Consider the following 26,341-nt stretch of genomic DNA (forward strand, 5'->3'; position numbering starts at 1 on the left):
TTTCCGCCGCCTTCGTACAGAGCTGCGAGTACACGTGCTAACGTGCGTGGGTTTTAGGTGCACAGTGGGACGCCTTCTCCTCTGCACTGCGTAACGACATCCACACAGGCCCTGTCTCGGGTCCCCAGAAGGCGTGCCCTGTCCCCTTCCACAGCCGGAGGGCTCTACCCTCCATTCCCGTCCTGTCCTTGGAAGCCGTTTACGGGGAGCCCTGTGGGGTGTGCTCCTGGGGGCGGCTCCCCTCACTGCCCCTCCTAGGCGCCGCCCACAAGCCCACGCATGCCCTGGTGGGCTTGTTGGCCTCTCTCCATGGCTGTGCAGCCTTCTGTGCTACTGCGGATAGGCACGTGGGTTGTTTATTTAAATTTAAGTACAGTCTAACTAAAATTAAGCCATTAATATAATTAGTGCATAAATTTAACGCGGTTTAAGTACTTTGCGGTGTACGAACGATGCCACTGGGAACCCGCGCGCGCCTGACTCTCGGAGAGCCGGAGCGTCCGTTCCTGGGAATACGGTGACCAGCCGTGGGGCAGCGCGCTCCCAGGGCACACGAGGGCCTGGCTCTACGAGATGCTGCCAAACGCCTTCCCGAGGGGCTGTGCCCATCAGTGCCCCCGTGCCAACCTGACAACGTCCCTGTGGCTCCACAGTGGAACCCACAGCCGGCTCCTGGCTCTCTCCATCTGTGCTGTGCCGGGGGAGGTGTGGCTCGAGGGGCGGGGGTCTCACATTTGCTCTTTCCTGATGATGGATGGTGCTGGTCACGTCTTCGGGTCCATTGGTCGCTTGGTTCAAGTCTCTCTCTCATTTTATGTCGTCCTCTTCGTGATCTCTTAAGTCCGATACCGATTCGGCGCGCGAGTGCCCTCTGGTGGTCGGACGCGTCATTGCAAGTGCCTTCCGAATCGCTCTTGAATGCTCACCTGTTTTCTGGTTTCTTTCCAGGAAAAGTTGTTTTAGTGGAAATCCAGCCTCTCTTTCTTGAGGGGTCAGTGCTCCCATTGTCCTGCTTAAGAGATTGTTGCCTAAGGCCAGCCTCCCATTTTTAAGGCAAGCTCTTCTTGATTTACCTATTATGTGTAGGTTAGTGGTCTGCCTCAATTTTTTTTTTTTCAAATATGATGTGAGTTACAGTGAAGATTTAGTTGCTTCCTGTGGGTTATCCATATGACCCAGAAGCCAGTATTATTTTTTAATTAAAAGGTTTTTACTTAAAAGCCCTCTTTCCCCTCACGTGCAAGGCTCCCTGTCCCCTTGCCCAGGCAAGTCCCTACATAAACGCAGGACTATCGCTTACGACGAATTTCTCTTTAACCCTGAGTGGTATGAACATGCAGGGACGTCCTCGTGCCTCCTGACCATCCAGAGTGCGAGCGTACAAAGGTTTTTATTTTAAAAAGGTGTAAGGCAACATTAAAAAAGGCAAACGTATGTTCTTCTTGTTTCTATAAATTGGTTATCAAACAAACATGATGTTAATAAAACTGTAACTAGAACTAATTTCATTTTTTGAAAAAAAAAAAAACCCCCAAAACTCACTCCCGGGTGTCAGCGAGCATGAAAAAAGACACACCCCTCAAAGGGCTATCTCAGAAACATTCTGTCGTGTTCAGGGCACAACGAGTCTTGTGCTTTTTATAATTAAACTTTCTTCTAAGTTTTTCCTGGTTTGGGATGCTTTAGAAATTGATTTTTTTAAAAACCTTCAGCCCTGGCCAGATAGCTCAGTTGGTTAGAGCATCATCCCTAGCACAGAGGTTGCCGGTTCAATCCCTGGTCAGGGCACGTCCTCTCTCTCTCTCTCTCTCTCTCTCTCTCTCTCTTTTTCTCTCACTAAAATCAATAAATTAAAAAAAATCTTCCTTCTCCAGTTACTTTTTTTGTGCTAGGCTAGGAATACAATAGGTTTCTGCACACTGACCTCGTACCCTGCAATGCTGCTGAAATGATTCCCTGATCAGTCGTTCTGGGTGTTTTTATAGACACCTTTGGATCTTGTATATACACAGTTGTACAGGAAGTGTGAGGGGTGTCCCCAAGGCCAGCCTCGGGTATGACGGCATACGGCTGTAAAAGGAGCAGTCAGTCAAAGCCAAAGGCCAGCGAGTCCCACCCGGCGAGCTGGCGTCTCCTGACCACACTGGGCCAGTGGGCACCCAGGGAACCTACTTCATCAGAGACCCGAAGTCCAGAGCTTCTCTGTGGGCTGGTCACATGCACAGCCTCCGTTGTGCAGGTCCCAGAACCCCCGACTCCAGAGGGAAAGCGGGTGTCCAGCCTGCAAAAACCGTATCGTTTGTGCAAAGCATGTGGGCGCGGCCATGCTTACCAGTGAGGGAGCTGGGTCCTCGCCCAGCTCCAAGTCCCCAGGGAGCTGGGCCCCTCCTTGCAGTCGGGCCTTTCCAAAGAGCGAAGGCAAGAGGCGGCAGGGTGGGAACTTCCCAGCACAACAGTCCTGTGGACTGACTGGCTTACCTCCCCCACCCCCCAACGATTCCTCTCTACCGTGGGACCTTCACACAGGAGCGCTTCAAATATCACAAGCCATTTCAGAGACGGGCGGTCACTTGTGGGATCGTTTGCTTTAAGTCACAAGTGGATATTTGAATCACGAGTGTTGGGCAAATGAGTGTGTAAAATTTCTATTTTCTGAGTTTGCTCACTTTTATTGTTAAAAATGGTGCTGAGCAGCTGTCTGTGAAACTGCTAATTACCTTCCTGCTTGGGGAGGGCCATTGTCATGCTAATAATGTCTCCTCCCCTTCCACCAGCACTTTCGCCTGACCTTGAAGGTAAATACCTCTTCATAAGCCAGTTTATTTCTTTACATTCTCTTATTATGTGTATATATATGTGTGTGTGTGTGTATTTGTTATTTATAAAGTACATTTTCTTATTTAAAAGCATAGAAAACCAAAAATTCATGTGGTTTTTGGGGGCCGGAATTGATTAATTGCATTCCCATTCGTTATTTTATTTTTTATTTTTTTCATTTTTCCGAAGTTGGAAACGGGGAGGCAGTCAGACAGACTCCTGCATGCCCACCAGGGGGCGATGCTTTGCCCCTCTGGGGCGTTGCTCTGTTGCGTCCAGAGCCACTCTAGCGCCTGAGGCAGAGGTCACAGAGCCATCCCCAGCGCCCGGGCCATCTTTGCTCCAATGGAGCCTCGCTGCAGAAGGGGAAGAGAGAGACAGAGAGGAAGGAGAGGGAGAGGGGTGGAGAAGCAAATGGGTGCCTCTCCTGTGTGCCCTGGCCGGGAATCGAACCCGGGACTCCTGCATGCCAGGCCAACGCCCCATTCGTTATTTTAAATGGGGAATTTGACCTGACACACGAGTAAATTGAGTCACATCTCGGCTATGAACCGAATGAAACTCATGATCAAGGCACCACTGTATTTAATTTCCTCGCCTTCTTTTAACCGCCAAGATCTCCAGCATAGCGAGAAGCGGAAGCCGTGGCCGTCTGGTCCTTCACCTGACGGGGAGAGCAGTCCGGGTCCCACGGATAAGTATGACGCTAGCTGTGGGCTGTCCGTGGCTGTTACCCGGTGTACCAAGTCCTGTTTTAGTACCATTTTTTTTAAAATCACAAACTAGTGTCTCATGCTCCCCCCCTTTTTTCTCCTTCCGTGATCAAATGGTGTTTCTCTTTGATCTGTTACACCGATGGGTTTTTGATGTTAAAACAAGTCTGCGATCCCAGGATGAACTTTCTCGGGGAGCACTAACTAGGCTTTGGAAGCATCGCCAGGTTCGATGTGCTGATAAGACACTGAGGACATTTTTGTGTCAGATACTGGAGTGTTAACTTTCTTTTATTATTTTTATAACGCCCTTGCCGGGTTTTCTTCCGAGGATTATACTGACCTCCTAAAATGAGTTGTGGGATGCTCTCTCGTTCTCCCCGGTATGAAAATATGTCATAATATGGGCATGAGTTCTTCAAAAACTTTAATAAGAATCCACCAGCCAATGCATCTGGGTCTGACATTTTGTCGGAATATTTTATAACAAAGAATTCAATTTCTCTAGCAGAGGGAGGGCTATTCATTCAGATTTTCGGTTTCTTCTTCAGACCGTTTTGCCAAATTATGTTTCTTAAAAATGATGGTTCTTGTCTCATCGGTTGCCGGGATTACTGGCAGTGCGCTGGGACTGCTGACAGCTTCCCGGCTCCCTTGTCCTAGGGAGCCCTGTCCCCTGCCCTTGTCCAGTGTCTGAAAACCCTGCCTCAGGCACGCTGCCCAGGGTGTTGGCTCCATCAGAATTCATTTCTCCTTGTCTTCCCCTCGCCCCTTGAGGACTCCAGGAGAGAGAGGCAGACACGCTCGCTCTCTGGGGGCAAGATGCCTGCTCTGGGTCCCTGTGCTGACCGTCGCCTGTACCCCCCTCCCTGCAGCCCGGCTCCCCGAAGGGTGGCGGGGACCCGTGTGCGATGCTCCCTGCAGCCGAGGGCCAGCACGACCCACCGAGGGCGGGGAGCTGGATGGTGGGTGACACTCCTCACTGGACACGTCTTGTAGTTCACGAGAAGTGGAGCTGGTGTTACCCGCACTGCCAGGTAGTGGCTGGAACAGGAAGGGCGGAAACTCTGCCTGACTCTTCGCCATGTGGACGCTGCGAGCGCCTAACCCCAATCAGCTCACGGGGGGGGGACGGGGGGGGGGGGCGGGGGGATGTGTGCTGCTTACCCACGAGGAACCGGGAGGACGCGGTGACGTGCTCAGGGCTGCGGCCAGGACTGGGAGAGCCCCGGGGGAATGGGGGGCACAGCCAAGTTCGCCCAGCCCCTTCCATAGCTGGGAAAGGCCAGTCTTCCTCAGCTGAGAGCTCAACTCTGTCTGAGCCTACGATCCCCCCACAGGGAGTGGCCCAGAATCACATGCAGGCTTCTTCCTGGGGAACGTTCTAATCTCACGGGCGATGGCCCTCCAATGTGCCCACTTGGGTTCCGGCACCAGCCCTGTCCTGAGGGGTGCTGACACCTCTCAGGGCGGAGAGGACAGAGCCCCTTCCCCCCAAGGAGCACCTCCTCCGTCCCCACCGCTGGGCCCCCACAGAGCTGTCCCCGTCTCCTCTGTACTGGCCCCGGGCACCCTCCCGCAGCCCTGTCCCGGGAAAGGACGCAGAGGGCCCAGCTGTCTTCCCGAAGGTCCAGCTGTGGCTTCACTGAGAACTTCATGTACTTTGTACGCAGCGATGGAGGTCGGTGTGTTCTCACCGCACTGTGCACAAAGGGGGTCCCGGGTCACCCTGTGCTTCTCTGGAGGGCCGGCTTCACCAGCGCGCGCACGCACGTGCACACACACACACACACACACACACACGGGGCTGAGTGGGGGGTGGGGGCGCACGGTTGTTGAGCACATAGCCCCAGAGATCAGACGCTCACACACACAACCCTTGGCCGAGAGAGGCCGGCCCGAGATGGGAACCTAGACCTCTCCTACAAAAGCAAGGCAGGAAACTACTAGCGACTCTTATTCCTCAAACGAGGAAGCCAAGGCACAGAGAGGGTGTGTCACCTGCCCAAGGTCACACAGCTGCTGACAGGTGAAGCCTGGATCTGAGCTCACAACCACCACACTCTGGCCTCCTTAACGTGCCTCTGCTCAGTGTCTGAGAAGAAAAGGCGGGGCCCACGTGACGTGGGGCCATCTAGGGCAGTGGTTACGCGATCCGGCTGGTGTGGGTCACTCGTATGGCTAGTGACAAACACGGATGCCCAGGGCACATCAGGTCCACAAGCTGGAACGGACAGGGGTGGGATGCACATGGGAGAATGACGTGTTCCCGTCATCCCGGGAGGGGCCCCAGCCCTGCTCCTGCGGGCTGCTCAGGAGGCCGTCTCTCCTTGTCAGCCTGCTGAGACTTGAAGAGGAGGCCCCACCTGCCCGGCCCCTCCCCGTCTGGGGCGTGGCCACCGGGCTCACGGCTCCTCCCACACTGCAGTTCCTACGCGCGCCCGGTGCAAGCCTGGCACCCTCGTCCCGCCGTCTCCCTTCACTTGCTCTGGGTGGGACAGGCGGCCAAGCTGGGTTTCTTCCTGTGGCCGATGGAACAGACCCCCAAGCCCGGCACAGAATAGCCCCGATGGAGTGCCACCACCGGGGCAGTGTCGCAACACCCCACGTGACCCCTCTGGTGGACACCAACACTTTGAGACAGCGCCCAAGCCCCTGAACCAGCGGCACCTTGGTGCCCCCTCTGCAGACCACAAACGGGGCCCGAGCACAGACAGAAACCACACGCGAGTTTGAACTGGGAAGTTTAATAGAAAGAAATAGAAAGAAGTGTTGTCTGCCAGGGCAGTGACACAAACAGTTTTAAGAGCACCCTGGGGTTGAGGGAGCTTGCCCGAGGTAAGGATGCACTGGAAAGGGGAACCCTTCCCGAGGCCGGGGTTCAGACCTCGCTACAGCAGGCGCGGGGAGGCCCCACGCGGCAGACGAGTTCACGGGGTTGCCTGGGCCAGTGTGTGCATCGCCACGGGTGAGCGGGAGACGCCCTTGGAAAGTGCTGGCTGGTGGGTGGGTAGATTCCAGAAGGAGTCGGGCACCGGGAGCCTTGGACCGGACTGGAACCTGGCATCAGGTCTGGGCACGGTGCCCATGGCTGTGCATCACCCGCTCCTGGCAGCCGCGAGCCCCAGGAAACAGAAGGGCAACTCTGGACGCAGAGAGAGAAGCCCCTTCCTCGTGCAGCGACCCTCGGCCCCGCTACCGACAAGGTCAGCGTCGCACACGCTGTCCCGCAGGTGCTGATGAGCAGCCCCGGTCCAGAGCAGGCGGGGAGGGCGGCCCGCAGCTGGCAGCCGGGAGACTGGTCGTGGGCGCACTGCCCACACCCACTTTCACCACCGGCAAGGGTAAGTGCCACCCTGACCCAGGAGCTGGAAGACGCCCCACGCGGTGACACAGCACAGAGAGAAACACTGTCATCATGGGCTGGCGGAGGTAGCCGGGACCCCCTTCCATCCTTGGAATGCTGAGCAGTCAGTTCTGCTGGTGAGAAGACAGCTGCCATTCATCCAGTCCCCTGGGGACGGGGAAGGGACGCTCGGGGACGGTTAGGAGACGCCCGCCCCCGCAGACCAGCTCCGGATGCTCCCTCGGCCCCTGGAGCATGTGTGTGGGGGGAGGACGGCCTCTAGAAGATGCCGGGCAGCAGGCGGTAGGGCACCGCGGCGGTGTAGCGCGCCCAGTCGCTGCCGTACTTGCTGGCGCAGCGGTGCTCGTCCCGCAGGCAGCGGTGGGTCAGCAGGATGGTCATGTAGATGACGTAGAAGTACGGCAGCAGGTGGCCGCCGCCGCAGGCCAGGCAGTAGGCCAGGCTGCCCAGCAGGTCGCCCGTGTAGTTGAGGTGGCGGGCCACGCCCCAGAAGCCCGACACCAGCAGCTTGCTGAAGTGCCTCTGCCCGTCGGCCGACGTGTAGGAGCACTCGATGGCCTTGGGCTTGCGGCCCCAGATCAGGCAGCGCCCGTCCGTGCGGCGGAACAGGTCCTTCTGATGGTTGGCCACCCGGAAGATGTAGTAGCCCAGCAGGCCCAGCAGCAGGACGCCCACGGCGTGGGCAGTGGACAGCTGCACGGGGTGGTAGACCAGGTACAGGCCCTGCAGGGCGACACGGCCGGGGTCAGCGTGGCTGCGGCCAGGGTTCGGGCCCTGCCCCTGCCCCTGCCCCACCTACCTGCCCCACCTACCCGCATCACGCCCAGGCTCCTCTTCTGTAAACAGAAGCACCCCCCTCAGAGGACTGTTGTTGGGGTCAAACGAGTCAACACAGAAATCTGTGTATCCACCTACCTTCCTATGAATCCATTATGTACACACACATATTAGTTACATACACACACACATCATTTATAATAGACACGTAAAACACTAACTTAAAAATTCCACTTGAGCGTAACACTGTGATGGTTAATTTTACGTCTCCTTGGCTAGGCCCCGGTGCCTAGATATTAGTTCACACACCGGTCTCATTAGGAAGGTATCGGTCAGTGTAATTGACATTTCTAGTCAGGAGACCAGGACAGAAGCAGATCACCCTCCGTGATGTGGGTGGGCCTCATCCAATCAGTTGAGGCCTTAAGAGAAAAAAGCCCAACCTCCCGGGAACAAGACTGAGTCCACCAGCAGACGGCCTTGGCCTTCACACCCAGCTGCAGTATCAGCTCTTCCCTGGACTCCACCTGCTCGCTGCTTGGAAGATTCTGGATTGCCAGGACCACACATGTGAACACAAACATACACACACAAACCCTCACATATTGGGACTGCTTTGCACACCTGAAAACAGGTCACAGAATCAAGGAAGCAGTGAGCCTGCAGGCGGCCTGGCAGAGAAATGGGTGCACAGGACCCACTCAGAGGACCCAGCACGGGGACTGGAACCGAGCGTAGCCCAGGGACGTCTGGGTCCCGCCCCCTTCACCCATGACCACTCATTCTCCTCCCCGTTCCCGCTCTCCCAGAGCCCCAGCCTCGGGGCCCTGAGCCACGGCCTGCAGGTCGGGCTGTGACCACTGAACGTCTGTGTCCCGCACGGCCTCCAAAGCCTTTCCACTCGGCTCTCCGTACCTGCACACCCTGTGCAGGCAGGCCGCCCAGCTCGTGTTAACTGAATGGGCGCGTTAGAGCTGCTCTGCCCCCCCGGCCAGGGCCTCCCTCACTGCCGACACCAGCAGGTAGCATGTGGCCAGGCCAGCAGCGCTGCCACCTTCCACGGGAGCCAGCTCGCCACACGGATGAAAGTCAGGAGGGCATGGGGGCTGATGACGTGGCCACTCCTGTCCCCCAACTGCTCCACTAGCCCCAGGGCCGCTCTGTGGGGCTCAGCGCAGAAGCAGTGGGCAGGAAGGAAGCGTCCTGGCTCTCCCGCGAACCCCCACACCTCTACCGCTTCCCCATCTGAACCCCTCACCGAGGCGGCACCCACCCTCATCTTCCAGAGTTGTCCAGGCACACGCTCAAGCCCCTCCCTGGCTGGTGGCCCTACGGAGGTGCCATCCCAGGTGACCTCTGGCTCCCTGGGCCAGCGTTCCCACGCCTCACGACAGTCCTGACGTCTGCTGAAGCCCAGGCCTGCGTCAGCCTGTCTCACCCCCACGGCATAGGCGACGCCCCTCCACACCGGCCCGTCTCCTCCCACCACGACACGCCCCCCTCCGTCTGTGTCTCCTGCATCTCCGCCTCTGCCCCCCCGCCCCACACACCTCAACTGGTGCTGAGCTCTGAGCTCCGCTCGACGGGACGGTTGGGGGCCTTCAATGTCCTCCCCTGCTCCCCACGCGCCCCCCTCCCTGCGAGGTGCTCACATCGCTAACGCTCTGCACCAGCGTCTCCACCTTTCTGGAATGTTCTTAGCCCAGCCTCCTCGTTCTGTCCCCGGATGCTTCTGTCGACCCCCATGCTAGTGGGGCTCCCTCTCCTGGGGCCAGCACCCCCCCCCCCGCACTGGGCTGCCCTTCCCACCAGCGTGAGCTCCGGGGGGCATGTGCCCGCTGCCCCACAGACCCCAGGAAGGGTGGATGGAGCAAATAAAGGGAAGACAGGTGCCCTCTTGACCTTCAGGCAGTAAGCTGAGCAAGAAAGAATAGAAAACCTCTTCCATCGACCCAGCTCTCCCAAATTATTCCTCTTTACCCAAAATCTACTGAATGCCGTCTTCTTTAAGGTCGCTATGCTGGAGTCCTAACCCCCAGCACCCCCAGATGTGGCCGTACTAGGAGATGGAGCCTTCAAACAGGCGGTTCAGGTAAAATGAGGTCACTGAGGTGCGTCCCAACCCAATGTGACCGGTCCTTATGAGAGGAGGAAATCGGACACAGACTCACACAGAGGGCCCACCATGTGGGGACGCTACATGCCTAGGAGAGAGGCCTCAGGAGGACCCGGCCCTGGGACACCGGACCTCGGACCTCCACCTCCAGGACGGGGACAGGAAGTGTCTGGGGACATGGCTATGGCGGCCCGAGCTGACTCCTGCACTAACCCTTCCTCTCCCCAGAATGGCAGGCAGTCTCTTCTCCGGCGCCCGAACCCGGGACCCACGCAGCCGCCAGCGTCTGACAGGGCCCAGCGCCTGGCCCTCCCCTGCAGCGTGTAGAGGTACGGCGCCCCGCCCTCACCTGCAGCGTGTAGGGGTACGGCGCCCCGCCCTCACCTGCAGCGTGTAGGGGTACGGCGCCCCGCCCTCACCTGCAGCGTGTAGGGGTACGGAGCCCCGCCCTCACCTGCAGCGTGTAGGGGTACGGAGCCCCGCCCTCACCTGCAGCGTGTAGGGGTACGGCGCCCCGCCCTCACCTGCAGCGTGTAGGGGTACGGAGCCCCGCCCTCACCTGCAGCGTGTAGGGGTACGGAGCCCCGCCCTCACCTGCAGCGTGTAGAGGTACGGCAGCCAGACGCAGTCCCCCCAGCCCAGGTACCACCCGAAGTGGTCGTGACAGATGTCGATGGTCTTCAGGTACCAGGTTTCGTTCCAGAAGAAGTCCAGCACGTAGATGGCCTGCAGACAAGGGCCACTGTATGTCAGCCACAGGCTGGACGGTGGGGACCCCTGGAGGGGGTGGGGGGTGGTCCGGGGCTGTTCCTGCACTTCCCACCCTGCCTGGGACATGATGGCTGAGGGGTGGGCGGGGAATCCTTGTCCTCAGAGACTGTGGTCTGAGAGGACAAGGGGCGGCCCACAAGTGACACTGGCAAGAGGGGCACCCCACAATGTCCTCGGAAGTGACACCCAGGCCTGTGGGGTTTGGAGCAGAGCGAGATGGCTCAGGGTGGAAGGCGTGGGACGTCCCCTGGAGCAGGGGGCACAGAATGGTCACAGTGCACGCCCCACAGGCTGAGTGTCCCAGCCTCTGCCCTGCCAGCTGTTCCTGTAGCACCAAGACATACGTCATGTGGCCAGCACGGCTGGGTGACTGCTGTGTCCCATGGGGCTGAGAACGCCAATGTCTATTTTCAGACCATGCTCCCCATTTCCCACGTCGAGGGGGTCGCCTGAGACCTATGGGACCACATGGGGACACCGTGCGGGAAAACTGCCTGGAGGCCACGCACTGTGAAGTGTGGCCAGGACCAGTCACGGGTCCAGCGATGTCAGGCCTGCGGTGTCAGGGACATACTTGAGCCAGGGACAGGCGTCCCCTGGGAAAGCCCCCAGGTCCTGCGTGGAACCTGGCACACAACGGCAGAATTCTCCCCGTGTGCTCATCGGCCCACCCCCAGAGGCATCGGAAGGGGCCAGACCCCCTGCTAGAAGCAGTGCACTCAGCTCTTTCAAAGACCACCTGGACTTCCCAGCGCCCAGCCCTGGCTGGCGCTCGCCCTCGCGCCATGCCCCCCCCCCCGCCCCCGCAGTGGCCACCTGCAGCACGTTGACCAGCACCATGGAGTTGGTCACGTGGCCGTAGAGCTCCTGCTGTTTGGCAGCAAAGGACAGGTTGATGAGCGTCCAGGCCACGATCCCAGGACGTCCGTTGAAGAACAGCTTGAAGTCAAACCACTTCCCGATTCGGGGGTTAAACTCAATGCCCATCATGTAGTTGTAAAAGAAATTGCCCGTGAATTTGCTAAAAACAAACAAACAAACAAAAAACCCCATAAAGAAAAGAACAGAGTTAATCAAGCAGTGCACCGCACACCGCGTGGCCTGTTCTGGGTGCCTGGACCGAGGTGCCCAGCCTGACCTTGGTGCGAAGGCACCAGGGGACCGGGGCGAGGGGCGGAGTCCCCTCCCCTTCCCCGCAGCCCCGCCCAGCAGACAGCCCCGGAGAGCAGCCCCGGAACTGCTCGCTCCAGCCCGGGGAAGGCAGGGTCGTGATGCCCGGGTCTGGGACTCCCTGGGGCTGCGGCCTCCTCCAGGTTCCCCTGAGAAACAGCACGGGTGAGGGCAGAACCGGCTCCAATGGGCTCAAGTCTTCCTCTGTGGCCACGTGTGTGGTTTGAAGGGGACTCCCAGGGCTTTCCGGCCTCCCGTGGGCAGGTGACGTTACACGTTGTGCCACCATAAGGAGTCAAAGGAGCGCCAGGTTCAGAGCCAGGTGCCGGGTGCCAGGCCCCATCTTCTCTTGCTGGACTAGTGTCTTAACCGTGGTTGCCCTGGTTACCCCCACAGCCCTCCCCAGGGGTGGCCAGAGAATCAGCCAAGCCCATTCAGGCGGACACCCTTGTGATACACACCTTGCTGTGTACACATAAGGATTTCTGTTAATCAGAAAAACAGTATCACGTCCATTTCCCTCAAGACACAGAGGAAAAAAAAGCAAAATGTACAAAATCTACATCAGGTGATGTGATCATAAAGTGGCAAAAAACGCCTCCCATGAGCCACAGACTGGACTCATCGCCGGACAACCACACGAGGTACAAAGCACCACCAGCCAGCCACACAGTTCCCAGGAGCCTAGGCCTCGGGTTAAAGGAGAAACACTTTGGTTTTATTTGGGTCCCCAGACTAAAATGTAAGCACCCCAAGAACATGGGGACATGTTCTTTCTTTTTCTTTTTCGGTGAGAGGAGGGGGAGATAGACAGATGCCTGCATGTGCCCTGACCAGGATCTGCCCCACAACCTTGTCTGGGGCCGATGCTTGAGTATTGAGCTATTTTTGAGGGCCTGAGGCTGACACACTTGGACCAACTGAGCTAACCTCAGTGCCCAGGGCCATGCCGGAACCAACTGAGCCACTGGCTGTGGGAGGAGAAGAGGGAGAGAAGGGCAAGAGGGATGAGGAGAGAAGCAGATGGTTGCTTCTCCTGTCTGTCCTGACTGGGAATCGAACTCGGGACTTCCATATACCAGGCTGACACTCTATCCACTCAGCCACCAGCCAGGGCCAAGAACAAGAATCTTATTCACGCCTAAGGCCCCACTACCTATACCCGTCTGCAGGAGAAGCCCAACAAAGATCTGTTCATGAATGAATGGAGAAAAGGAAGGAGGGAAGAATGAAAACTGGGAGGTGGACAGATGGATAGGTTAGATGGAGAGATGGTTGGTTAGATGGTCTTATGAATGGTTGGTTGGTTGGTTGGACGAATAGATGGACATGGATGGACGTGGATGGACGGATACATAAATGAATGGATAGATAACAGCTATCTAACCCAAGGCTTCTCTGAGAATGGGTGCCACCCAGGTCTCCCCTGGGAAGCTGCTGTATGAAGCCACTGAAATAACAAGTCTCGGCCCTGGCCGGTTGGCTCAGTGGTAGAGTGTCGGCCTGGTGTGCGGGGGACCCGGGTTCAATTCCCGGCCAGGACACATAGGAGAAGCGCCCATTTGCTTCTCCACCCCCCCCCCTCCTTCCTCTCTGTCTCTCTTTTCCCCTCCCGCAGCCAAGGCTCCATTGGAGCAAAGATGGCCCGGGCGCTGGGGATGGCTCCTTGGCCTCTGCCCCAGGTGCTAGAGTGGCTCTGGTCGCCGCAGAGCACCGCCCCGGAGGGGCAGAGCGTCGTCCCTGGTGGGCGTGCCGGGTGGATCCCTGTCGGGCACATGCGGGAGTCTGTCTGACTGTCTCTCCCCATTTCCAGCTTCAGAAAAATACAAAAAAAAAAAAATAAAATAACAAGTCTCACTAAGAGTGTTTCAGGCCACACTGACGTTCGCAGTGAGCCATCTTTGCGCCGTGGACAGAAGAGGCCTCTCCCATGACTCAGCCACCAAAGGCCAACTTGGCCACCTTCACTGCATCCTTCCTAAGGCAGGAGAAGCCACCCGGACATCGAGAAAGGATGCTCCCAGACTAAACCAGTTCCATGAAGCTCCACCCCCTTTAAGCACTCTCGGTCCACAGGCCTCCTGCAGCCCCTGCCCCAGGGAACAGACAAGGCGAGGGGTGGCAGCATGAGCTTCCCCGTGGCGTGACGACGACGCAGGGCCTACCAGTCTCTGGCGTCGGTGGGGAACAGGTAGCCCTTGATCATGGCAAAGGTGGACACGGCGTAGCCCAGGATGTTGGCGCACCACAGCAGCGGTATCCAGTTGTCAAAGATGATGGTGGGGGAGAACCAGGACAGGAAGTGGGCGTTGGCGAACCAGAGCAGGTGCGTGATGAGCCAGGCCTGCAGGCCGTTGATCTCGTACTGGTTGACAATCCCTGCAGAGAGAAGACGGGGAAGTCACGGCAGCAGCTGGCTCGGGGCATCCAGCCCAGACAGCCGACCAGCTTCTGGGGCCATTCTGGGCCCAGGTCTACAAGCCAGGGTGCCCCTCACACCGCCAGTCCAGGGACCCACCACTCCTGCCTGCGAGTCTGGGGAGAGGGAGCGGCCCAAACGAGTCCTCTGGTTCTGATTCTCCCTAATGGCCACGAAACCGCGAGCTAACAGTAATCACGTCTGGGAAGCCGATCACCAAGTCTAGAGATGCAGGCATAGGCTTTAACTATACGTTCAGCTGCTTTGGTTGTCACGTAGCTTATAGTCCAAGATGAAGAAAACACGCCAGTCCCGTCCTGGGGCCCTGCTGATCAAGCAAGTCCTGGGAGCCATGTTTACAACCACTCTGCTCAGCCCCGGCCGGTAGCCCCTGGTCATCCCAGTCGGCTAGAGTATCATCCCTGTACACCGAGGCTGCGGGTTCAATCCCTGCTCAGGGACCATGAGGGAAGCAGCCAATGAGCGCATAACTAAATGTAACAACTAAGTGCAACAGTGAGTTGATGCTTCTGTCTCTCTCTCTAAAATCAATGGGAAAGTTAAAAAATTAAAAAAAAAAAAGAATCAGTCAATGAATGCATGAATAAGTGAAACAACGAATCCATGTTTTCTCTCTAAAATCAGTTAAGTTAAAAATTTTTTTTAAAAGTGCACTTTGGACCCTGGCTGGTTGGCTCAGCGGTAGAGCATCGGCCCAGCATATGGATGTCTTGGATTTGATTCCTGGCCAGGGCACACAGAAGTGCCCACCCTTCCCCCTCTCCTTTCTGTTTCTCTCTTCCCCTCCTGCAGCCAAGGCTCCATTGGAGCAAAGTTGGCCCAGCTGCTGAGGATGGCTCCATGGCCTCCACCTCAGGCGCTAGAATGGCTCCAGCCTCAATGGAGCAATGCCCCAGATGGGCAGAGCATCGCCCCCTGGTGGGCATGCCGAGTGGATCCCGGTGGGGTGCATGCGGGAGTCTGACTGCCTCCCCTCCTCTCACTAAAAAAAAAAAAAAGGAAAAGCACTTTGTTTGACATAATAGAAAAAGGTAGGCAGTTAAGCACAAAGTCAGGATAGCTTAAACAATAACAAAGATCGTGAGGGGTTTAGTTTCTGCCTTTTGTTTTAAAAATAACACCACTGTTGCAATCACAAGATGTTTTGCAGAATCATGGTTCCCCAGCCCAGCCAGATGATGTCAGACTAAGGAAAACTTCCAAAATTTACACAAAAACTGGCCGATCAGCTTCCCCATGACCCCGAACACCTAACCCTCAATCTTTGCCTTTAAAAACCTCAGTGGAAAAAGCCACCTGAGAGGTTGGGTTTTAAGCCAAAGCTTCCTGTTCCCTGGCCAGGTGCCCTGCCAATAAACTGCCCTAACTTCTCCTTTGCACAAGTCAGTGTTGAGCCTTTGGCCCTGCTGTGCACCAGGTGGGCGGACCGGGTCCTCCCAGAGTAACCGGCCTGCATGACGTCAGTGTGGGGCTGAGCTGGACACGCATCGTTGAGGACGCCCTGTGGGACTCGGGGAGCAACGCTCCTCCGCTCTGGGCCTGGAGCTCTCTGCAGGCAGGGACCTGGCGGGGTCCACCTGCTGGGCTCCTAGGGACCACGGGGGACGAATGAACAGGCAGCCTCTAAACAAACCCCCACCCACCCCCACCTCAGACACCACTGCCGGGCTGTGGTGTTCCCAGGGGGAAGGGTCCATCAACCAGCTGGGAGTGTGGCGTTCCCAGTGAGGATGGCTCCACTGGCCCGGCTCCGGCCACTGGCCATAGGGCCAGGGGACATTCCCACTCCTCTGCTGAAGAGCGTGACCTTCAACCTCACGTCTGGGACAGCCGCCCCGGGGCCAGGGGACATTCCCACTCCTCTGCTGAAGAGCATGATCACGTCCGGGACAGCTCCGGGAGCCCCCAGTCGTGAGGCCAGGCGCCGGGAAAACTCCCGAGCACGTTCATTTCGTCAGTGAGATGACGTTGGGATAGGGACAGGACCGGCTCAGGGGAAAGAGTCCCCACGAGACGAAGGGACAAAGGGCCGGGGACACGGCCACAGGCCGAGCCGGGAGGTCACCTGCAGGAGTCACGGCGCCCTCCTGAACGCCTCCCACGTAGCCAGGCAGGAACTTATGGCAGAAGTCGGGGAGCGCCATGTACAACAGCACCTGGAACAGAGACCTTCAGCTAGAATTACATGGGGCCTGCAGGGCTGGCTGTATTGATGGCCCTGCTTTTATCGACTGGGGACAGACGTGGGGGTGACGCACAGGTGTGGGACATCCAGGCTCGGGTCTGTCATTTCTTCCAGAAGGGTCTGCAGCTCTGGGGGCCCCGCCTGTGCACTGAGGGACTCCTGACCAGGAAACCGTTACCATCTCAGCACCGACGCGCCCTCCCGTGGGCCTCACTCCATCCCCTCAGCAGCACCAGCCCGAGCTCCTCCCACTCCTGCTCTGGGGGCCATTTAAAAAACTGAGATTCAATTTATAGATGGTGACACAGTCAACACTTCAGCGTGCCCAGCGCATTCGCAAGGCTGCACAGCCATCGGCACCACGGGACTCCGAGCACTGCCATCACCCCCAAGAGACCCGCGTCCCCGCTGCCCTTCCCCCAGCCCCCGAGGACCCCACTCTGCCTTCTGCCTCCGCACTGCCATCACCCCCACGGGACCCGCGTCCCCGCCACACTCCCCCCAGCCCCCGAGGACCCTACTCTGCCTTCTGTTTCCGCACTCCATCACCCCCACGGGACCCGCGTCCCTGCTGCCCTTCCCCCAGCTCCCGAGGACCCCACTCTGCCTTCTGCCTCCACACTGCCATCACCCCCACGGGACCCGCGTCCCCGCCACACTCCCCCCAGCCCCCGAGGACCCTACTCTGCCTCTGTCTCCGCACTGCCATCACCCCCACGAGCACTGCCATCACCCCCACGGGACCCGCGTCCCCGCCGCCCTCCCCCCAGCCCCCGAGGACCCCACTCTGCCTTCTGTTTCCGCACTCCATCACCCCCACGGGACCCGATCCCCGCTGCCCTTCCCCCAGCTCCCGAGGACCCCACTCTGCCTTCTGCCTCCGCACTGCCATCACCCCCACGGGACCCGCGTCCCCGCCGCCCTCCCCCCAGCCCCCGAGGACCCTGACTCTGCCTCTGTCTCCGCACTGCCATCACCCCCACGGGACCCACGTCCCCGCTGCCCTCCCCCCAGCCCCCGAGGACCCCGACTCTGCCTCTGTCTCCGCACTGCCATCACCCCCACGGGACCCGCGTCCCCGCCGCGCTCCCCCCAGCCCCCGAGAACCCCGCCTCTGCCTCTGTCTCCGAGATTTGCCCGTCCGGACTTTGCACGTCAGTGTGGCTAAGTGACCCGCTTCCACACGGACAGACCACGCTGGTCGGACGCTTGTCCCGCAACCGTCCTTGGGTTCTTTCCACTCTGCGGCTTCTCCGACCCGGCTGACCCCGATCACTTTGTGCCCCGAGGACCCACAGGAGAGGGGATGTGACACCCAAACCCCGGGCCCTGGGAGACACGGCCAATGATGGTCGAGGCCGACCTCCCGGGCAGGAGGCTCGAGCGGGGCCTTCTCCCAGCTCTCCCCTGGGAACGCCGGTGTTCAGACAGGAGACGACATCCACCTGTTCCCGGGTTCACTGTGCAGCCCCTTCCTGGCGGACACCTTCCAGTCTGGGAGGCCAGGGCGGTCCCCACATTGCTGAGGACGTCCTTAGCCAGGACTGACCCCCGGCAGGAATGCAGGCCTTGGCTTTGCAACCCAGTGTCCCTCTGGGGGTGGATGCTCCCTAATACGGGCTGTGGGAGGCTAAGACCTCTGCTGAGTACGGGGCTTCCCAGAGCCGGCGTGGGCTCCCACACTCCCATGGTGCTGGGCTCCTCACTGCACAGCTGGCCCCTGAGCTGCGGGAGGCTTGCACCACAGGGACATCGGACACTGTATGCCACCAGCTGCTCCCCGCCCTGTCTGACGAGGAGGCCAAGCACACCTGGCTCTGGGTGATGTCCTGCTGGGTCCTGGGCAGGAGAATGCCAGTCTGAGCTGGGGTAAATGACCTCAATCATCGTGGCAGAAGGACCACCCGGCATCCAGTGTGCTCTGGCTACACGGGAGGAAGGGCTCACCTGGAACGTGACCCACAGGGCGTAGATCTGGGCGGCTTTCATCGTCACGGATGGCGTCTTGGCCCAGATGTCGGAGAGCTGCACGTGCCCGGTGATGAAGTCCAGCACAGGGGCCGTCAGCGAGCAGCTGTACTGGTCACACGCCATGATGAAGAAGTACACAATAAAGGGTGCAAACAGCAGCAGGAACAGGACGCTGGCCAAGGAGAACCAGTCCACCTCCCTGCGAGAGGCGGAGACTGTCACACCCGGCCCCCTGGCCTCCCAACACACAGCTCTGCATGCGTGCACGCGCGGGCCCCCGTGGTCATGCCAGCCAGCACCCCCACCCCGAGCAGGCTGCCACTCCCAGTGCCGAGGCCTCCCCGCTGCCTGGAGAAGCTGCTGGACGTGCGAGCTCCCCCTGTCCACCAGGGCACCCAGAGAGCCCAGGGCCCGGCGTCTGAACGCAGTAGGGCGGCTGCAGGCCTCGGGGTGGGGGGGACGCACCTCCATGCCCTGCCCCCTCGCCCAGGAGGACCGCGACAGCACCGCCAGAGCTAGGACGCCAGCTGGTCTCTGAACCAGGGGCCAGTTTCTCCTTTTATAAACTCTTTACTTTGTAAAATGGGAAGCTGCTTACCATTCCTTAGTCTGGACAATTAACAATTTTGTAACGGGTCCGTAAAACCCCTCAGGCGGGCGTCCCCTCAGGGAGACCCACTTCGATGTCCCCCTGGGACGGTGGCGGAGGTCCTTACCAGGCACGGCCCCACTGTCCCCGAGCTGCAGCCTCGCCGGGGACCGCGCCGCCCGGACTCCAGGCTGCAGGAGCGCTGGGATGGGACTTTGCAGCCATGGGCCCTGAGGGAGGGAGACACACTCTGCTCAGTCTGTCCTGTGAAGGAGACACCATCTTCCCACCATGCTGCATCCGCCAGGACTCCAGGCCCGGCTGGGCTGGCCCCCTCCTCTCGAACTTGTCCTGGACAGCAGCTCAGCCTGTCCTGGGACCTGCAGCGACCCCTGTACTCTGGGTCGTCTCAGTTCACGCTCTGAAAGGCAGCAGAACGCCCTTCCGGTCACACGAGCTGAGCCAGGGCCCTCTCACAGTCAGCGCCTGTCCCCTGTGTTGCGGGCCCATGTGGCCTCCACCAACCCTTGAATATGCTTCATCCTTCTCTGCCCAAAACACCCTCTGCAGGTCTCGTGTAAAAAGTCCCCTCCCCGGTATGGCTTTTTTATTTTTCTAGTTTACTGGTTGCCTCGCTTTTTCTGTTTACGAAGCTCCCCACGCCCCGTTTTCCTGCCTTCTCTAAGGGGAGCTGTCAGACTCGTCTATAATGTGTCTACACATTCTAACACAACACAGGCCATCCCTCCCTTTCTCCTGCCCACCCATTCATCCTGTGCCAGTCAGTGTTCAAGCTGGCCGGCCCGGGCACCCTGCCAGTCACTGCCCGCTGTGCCACTGTCTCAGGAACTCCTCTCACCACAGAGAAGTCTATCTACTGGAGCACACGTTTATCAGCTCTCCGCCATCAGAATGGGTGCCCCCCCAGGGCAGGAGACCTGTGTCCTGTCCGGCCCTCTGCGACCTGGTACACATGGGCGGGGCATAAATCATCACTCTACTGACCAAGGGGGCTGGAGCTGGACCGTCCAAGCATCAACAGCTGCTCTCAATGGTCACAATGTCGGGGAAGCAGTGACACCCTTACTTCCAGAACAAACTCACGGCTGTGAAGTTCCAAAAAAAACGTAGGATTAAGAATCACGTGGGCAGCGAGTTGGATTCTAGAAGACCATGACGGAACACTTCCCCGGGGTCTCCTCTGGAGATTACAACGAGATCAGATGCCTATTTTGAGCTTATTACAGAGTTTGCTCACCCAGGGGTCACACCTCTTTGTCATTAGCACTGAACTGTGAAAGACACGTGTGACATCCCTGACGAGGACCGGCTGCAGACAGGGAACGGGGAGGCGTTCTGAGTGAGTTTTATTTTCCACCCTGAGACGCACGGACAGCGAAGGCACCTGCAGTCTTTACGTTCTCAAAGCCGGACGGTCGCAGCCTGCACCCACGAACCACAGCGCTTACCTCCAATCTCTGGTCGAGGAGTTTCCCGTAGAACGGAGCTTTTCCTTCTGGAACAGGGAGGTCCCTTTCAAATCGCTAGACCCGTACGACCCCAGAGGCCTGCTTGGTCCTGCTCGACCCGCTGCACAAAGTCCTGCAGGGAGGAACACAAAGATGCGAAGGCCCCTCAGGCAGCGGGCATTGCAGGATCCCCGCCCAGGAAGAGTCCCAGTGACATCTATCTACTCAAGGCCCACCCTGGAACCACGTGGGCGACAGGTGCACGCTCCGCGCTCAAAACCGAAGGGGCCCCGCGGAGGAATATCGCCCGTGAGAAAGCGATCCGACCACGGGGCCTCTCTGCCCGGCACACGCGGCGTCCCGCCAACAGTGAGCACTTCAGAACAGTGGGTGGGGCTGGACGGAGGTCTTCACGGAAGGGCCACCTTGGCCGTGAGCCCTGAGACCTGGCGAGCAGCAGCAGAACCCAGGCGCGGTCTCTGTAGATCACACCCAGCAGCCCTGAGGACGTCAATTCGGGAACCTCATTTGCACCGCAGGCCGGATCAAGCCCCCCGCCTCCCCCGCCCCGGGGTGCTCACTGCCATCGGCATGTTCCTTCCAGGATCCTGTGAGATGCCATGACACGGAGCAACAGAGAGTGACGTGGGCTTGGAGCCTGGCTCCCCGCACCCTCCCCGAACCCAGCGACCTTCCTGGGCGTGGACGCCCACGCACACGAAGATCTGCGGTCACCGTTAAAGCTGAATAAGGGAGGTCTCGTGTCCCACACCCAGGGAAGGGGACAGCCGAGGAAGTGGGCGCTGTCTGGCGTCCCACCGGCTCCCTGGATGGGTATTTGAGTTCCACAGACAGAAGCTAATCAGGGGACACTGTCCCTGAGGGGTTGGGAACGGTGTAGTAAAATGGCCGAGGTTAAGCTTCCCACCGCTGAGACATTCACTGCAGACACACCCCTCTTAAATAAATGCAGGGCCAACTTCAAGAGGCAGCTACCAGCAAACCCCCCACATCAAGAGAGGGGTCACTGAGATAACTGACCCCTTGGCTGGCTTCTCCCTCCCAGTGGCTGGATTACTGTTCTAACGCTTTAAATTAGCGACTAGATGGACCCGGTGAATCCCGAGACGCCCCACCTTTACCCTGACTGAGGCAGAGCCCCAGATGTGTCTCTCCCCCCAGCCCCACCCCATGACCTCGCTGTGTCCCCTCCAGGACAGGTCAGTGGTACGTCCTGTCCTCAAAGCTCCTGTGGTTTGTGTGGCAGCGCGTCCTGTGAGCACAGAAGAACGAGGACCGTCCAGCCACAGCTCTGCCCGCAGGGGACAGCCTGGGCAAGCACCCAGTCACCACCACGTTGGGGCTCACAAAGCCGATGACTTAAGCCCTGTGGCTTCTCCTCAGCATCTTGAGGGCTTAGTAACATGGGGACGCACGAGGGACCCAGGACCACAGCAGGGAGGCCCGGGGGCTGGCACGGTGAACGCCCAGGAGGCCCGATGGTCACCATCAAGGCCGTGAGTTCTCGGCAGGACCAGTTCCTGTTGCCAGTATGTCCCCACTAGGAATGCAAGCTGTGTGACCCTGAGCTGCCATGGACCCTGCGAGGCCTGTTTCCACGTCACTCGTGTCCTGGAGGAAACGGGATCCCGGTGCTGAGGGCTCAGAGCCGTAACCGTATCCGCGCCAGTTCCCCTAAGAGAGAGCGCTTTCACCACGGCCACCGCGGGCACCATGCAGGCCCCGAGCAGGCTCCGCTGGGCTCAGGCTCCCACCGACGGAGAGGGCTAAAACCCAGCAGACCCTGAGAGAGGGGTGCACCCGCAGCCCACCCCCATGTTTGGTTACCTGCGGTGTCACTAATCACCCCGCAACTTAGTGGCTTACACCAGTCTTTTTTTTTTTATCACCTCTCCTTGTTTCTGTGGGTCAGGTCTTTGGGGAGACACTGGCTAGGTAGCCATGGCTTGGGGGAGGGGTCTCCCGGGGGCCAGCCTGAGCTTCCTCACAGCATGTCGGCCTCAGGGCTGTGGGAGGAGGAGGTCGGGAACAGCGAGGGTCCAGCACACAGGGCAGACGCGGCCTCTTCTGATCGGCCTGCGGAGGCCCGGGCCCTCCCTCCCACGGTCTTTCGAGGAGCGGCAGGGTTATCAGAGGGACACGAGCTATTTGGGGAGCCACCACTGGGTGATACAACCGGCCACACACAGCGACTAGCTTTCGAGCACCTGCCAAGTCCGTCAGCCGTGATCTCCCTGTGTTCTCACACGGGCCCTGGAGAGCTGGCACTACCAAGCCCGTTTCACAGATAAACAAGTGGAGGCACAGACGGGCGGACGGTGGAGCAAGCTGTTCTCTGCTGGCAGACCTGAAGGGACGCGGCTGGGCCCCCGGGAACCCCGCGCTCCACACCGCACTTGGGAGGCCGTGCGGTACAATCGGAATGAGGGTGTTGGCAACCGTGCATGGTTCTGAGCGCAGTGCCAGGTCCTATTCTGCTCTACACAGAGAATCACCCCCTATTAAAATAGTATTAGAACATCGGGGAGGGGGGGTCCTGTTACAAAAAAGAAGAAAAAAGACAGGCCCGGACGGGACTTAGGATGAACGCGAGTTACAAAATTGGGACTCTGCGAGGGGTGGACACCAGCTCTCCCAGAGGCCAGGCGGGCAAGCAGCTCCTTGTCAGACTCTTCCCTGAGCCACGTGCAGGCGGCTGAGTCAACACGCAGATGTGAGGACCTCCCTGCAGCCTCCTGTACCAACTGGCAAGACACTGGCAACAGCGACGTGACTACCGAGAGGCCAGATGAAGAAGGACACACCCGTATACGCCGGAACACTCAGCAATATGAATGCTCAGCAGGCAAAACACTTCTCCGGCGTGTCACCGCTCAAGAACAGGTTTCAAGATCGACACCTGTCGTTAATAGACTATTTAAAAAGGTTAGCACCAAAAGCTTAGACTGGAAATGCACGTGGGTTTCCCCCCTTTTTTCTGGTAGACATATACTTGCATAATAAAATAATTTAACAAGAGCTTTTTTTTTTTTTTTAACAGCTCTTGAGAGTTGAAAGATCCACAATTCTGAGAACACCTGCGGCTCTCACTGGGGTCTGAAAGGTCGTCTGTCCCCAGGGAACAGTGAGGATGACTGCTCAGGTGATGCTGGGGGTCGGCTTCCTGAAGCTGACCGACACCCCCGCCCCGCGGGCCCTCTGCAGGCTGTGTGGCCACTGCCTCAACCTCACCCACGAGACACACAAGACTCGCGTGAACAAATACAGGGACGGCTCCCAGGTGTGTGGCCCCCTGTGGCTCCTGGTGCCGGAGAACCCTGGCCTGGCTCACCTCGGCCGGCCGAGCTGGGGTCCCGGACGGCCGGGGTGCTCCGGGAGGCCTCCAGAAATAGGCGTGTGCCCCGGGAGGGAGGAGATGCCCACAGGGGCAGCTCAAACAGCAGCTACAGCGTCCTCCTTCCGGGCAGCACTCACGCTAACTCTACACTCACGATGATGCATGATTAAAAGTCCCCCGCCTCCTTCAAAATAAATAAGTAAGTACAAGTCCCTCACCTTTGTCCTGCCTCCAACCCGTCCCCAGGACTCATTAACTCGGAACTCTGGCCTGTCTTCTTCCAGGTGGTTGCAGGAGTTATTACGCAACACCCACCCACACACCCTCCTTCTTTGCGAAATGCTGGTTTGTACCCACATTCTTCTGCAACTCTGCTGCTTCCCCTTGTCCCGTCCTGGAATACAGCGTCCACCAATGGCCGTCTGCTATATATATATATATATATATATACCTGCCACTTTTGTTTTGGGCCGCAAATTAGGATTGTGTTAGAAGCGGTCCAATTGAACGTGCCTGTTTTCTGAGTTTTGCCTGCAAACCGGTGGAAAAGTGTCCCACGGGTGGATGACGCCATCCTCCTAGACCTGCCCCGGCCGCCCTCCTGGGCACCCTCACACCCCTGGCCTCTGTGACCCCCACGTTTTTCAGCTCCCTCAGCCCTGCCATCCACACATGTCACAGAATGAACAGCACTCTTCGGAATTCTGTTAAAAAGGGATTTTCCAAATTGTGCCCAGGAAGAGTGGGAGTTCTTTACACACTCCGCCATGCGGCCCCTAGATGTGCTGTCCTGACTCTGGGCACCCAACGTGGCACGCTGTGGGGCCTGGCTCCTGTCCTTTATCCGCGGAGCTGCAGGAAGAGCTCAGGTGGGCACCAGGAGGGCACCCTGTCCTTAAGCCCAGGGCACTGGATGTCAGGTGCACCTGAGGTCAGGTCACCCAGCTCCATCCTCAGCCCTGGGCAGGAAATCACAGAAAACGCCAACTTTTAGGCAAAATAAACCAGGCAGTCGGTACAGAATCCTTGCTTTCCGGTCAACCCTGACCATCAGCATGGGCGTCTGGAAGGTGAGGGTGTCTGGGATGGTGTCCTGCCCCCCACTCCCAGGCCATGCAGATGGACCTGTTCCCCTAAACCCAAGTCACCGTGGTGGTGGTGGTGGGTTTGCACCTCAGCCCTGCCATCCTCCAAGTATGTGGCTCTGCAGGTCACTTCCCCTCTCTGGAGCCTCAGTAGAATGGGGACGATGCCCACTAGGAAAGCTGTTCTAGAACGAACAGTCCAGCAATATAAGCACCTGCGCCCCACGCGGGAACGCCCAGGAAGTGACAGAAGATCACACACTACTTCGGATAGGAAAAAAAAGGGGGGGCCCTCATTTCCAGCTGCCCTCCCTTCCAGCTGCTCCCATACCCTGGGAAACCTCACCAGAGCCCTGCCCACCCATTAAAAGCCCTTTTAGTAAAATGCCCCCACGTCCAGGGTAGGGAAGGCCAGGGGGCCGTCTGTGACAGGCAGGGGCGCCCTGTGCCGCCTCAATGCCGCAACCCCCGCCCGAAGCACCGTTCCCGTTCCCGGGACAGCGGTTCCGCGCCCCCCTCCTCCGCCTGTTTCCAGGCGCCCCGCCACTTCCTCCTGCTTCCCACGCTCGCGGGGCACCAGCGCCCAAGCACTCAGCGCTCGAGCTCCCGGACACCCGCGGGACACCGCGTCCCCGAGGGGGCCGTCTTCGGGCGGGCCTCTCCGCGCCCCTACGCCCCGGCCACCCCGCACCCCTACGCCCCGGCCACCCCGCGCCCCTACATCCCGGCCTCTCCGCGCCCTCTATACCCCCGCCTCTCCTCGCCGGAACGCGCGACACCTCCCCACCAGTGCGCGGCTCCAGGACACCCGCGGGACACCGCGTCCCCGAGGAGGCCGTCTCCGGGCGGCCCTGTGTCCCTCCAGGACACAGGCCCCCACTCTCACCTGCGCGCGCGTTCCCACCGCAGCGCTGCCCGCGGCACTTCTCCCCACTGCCCGCGCGCTCAGCCCGCTCACCTGCGCGCACTCTGCCCCGCGCCCGGCGGGACGCGCGCAATCCAAGCCAGCTATAGCCCCGCCCTCCCACGTAACGTGTTGCGGTGGACGGCCAATCGGAGGCAGCCTCTGAGCGCCGGACGTCTCTGCGCCCCGTGGTTGGCCGCAGCGCCCCGCCCCGCCCCCTGAGCTGATTCCGGGGTCACCGCGCGCGCCACTCGGCGGCGGCCGGGCGCGAGATTGACGGCCGAGGGACCGCCCCTAGGATGACGACCTGCCCAGCCGGGTCAGGGGAACCGGGTACCCAAGAGCGAGGTATGGGCGCTGCGTGGTCGTGTGCAAGCTGCTGACCCCGTGCCTTTTCTGAGCACAGCAAATAAGGAGAGTCTGATGTTCAGGTGCTGAGTCCACAAAACGAAAAATCCCTGCTTTGGGGGCGGGAAGCAGTAACCAATAACCAATGAAATTGGTATAGCGGGTGTCAGAGGGTGAGGAGTGGTATGGGGACGATTAAAGCAGGGTCTCGGGTGAGGAGCTGTTTTACATAGGGGGTGGCAGGCAGGGCTCTCTGCTAGG

General features: G+C 59.1%; 1 protein-coding gene across 1 annotated transcript; it reads right to left on the bottom strand.

Moving 5' to 3' along the window:
- Window positions 1-6,259: 6,259 nt before the first annotated feature.
- DHCR7 (7-dehydrocholesterol reductase) lies at window positions 6,260-25,847 on the bottom strand. Its single transcript, XM_066252298.1, has 9 exons — window positions 25,715-25,847; window positions 20,386-20,518; window positions 19,044-19,146; window positions 18,304-18,526; window positions 16,237-16,327; window positions 13,897-14,110; window positions 11,378-11,582; window positions 10,385-10,516; window positions 6,260-7,620 (listed from the first exon to the last, which is right to left on the bottom strand). Exons 3-9 carry the CDS (start codon window positions 19,139-19,141, stop codon window positions 7,156-7,158), a joined length of 1,428 nt encoding a protein of 475 aa, XP_066108395.1. The 5' UTR covers window positions 19,142-19,146; window positions 20,386-20,518; window positions 25,715-25,847; the 3' UTR covers window positions 6,260-7,155.
- Between the last annotated feature and the right edge of the window lie 494 nt (window positions 25,848-26,341).

This window comes from Saccopteryx bilineata, chromosome 1 (assembly GCF_036850765.1).
Source record: "Saccopteryx bilineata isolate mSacBil1 chromosome 1, mSacBil1_pri_phased_curated, whole genome shotgun sequence".
Lineage (NCBI taxonomy): Eukaryota > Metazoa > Chordata > Mammalia > Chiroptera > Emballonuridae > Saccopteryx > Saccopteryx bilineata.

Excerpts from the sequence above, each read along its gene's own strand:
- DHCR7 (XM_066252298.1), bottom strand. The coding sequence starts at position 19,141 with ATGGCTGCAAAGTCCCATCCCAGCGCTCCTGCAGCCTGGAGTCCGGGC. Across the intron at positions 18,527-19,043 it reads GGACAGTGGGGCCGTGCCTG|GGAGGTGGACTGGTTCTCCT; the intron begins GTAAGGACCTCC and ends CGCCTCTCGCAG. Across the intron at positions 14,111-16,236 it reads GGGCGCCGTGACTCCTGCAG|GGATTGTCAACCAGTACGAG; the intron begins GTGACCTCCCGG and ends TTCTCTCTGCAG.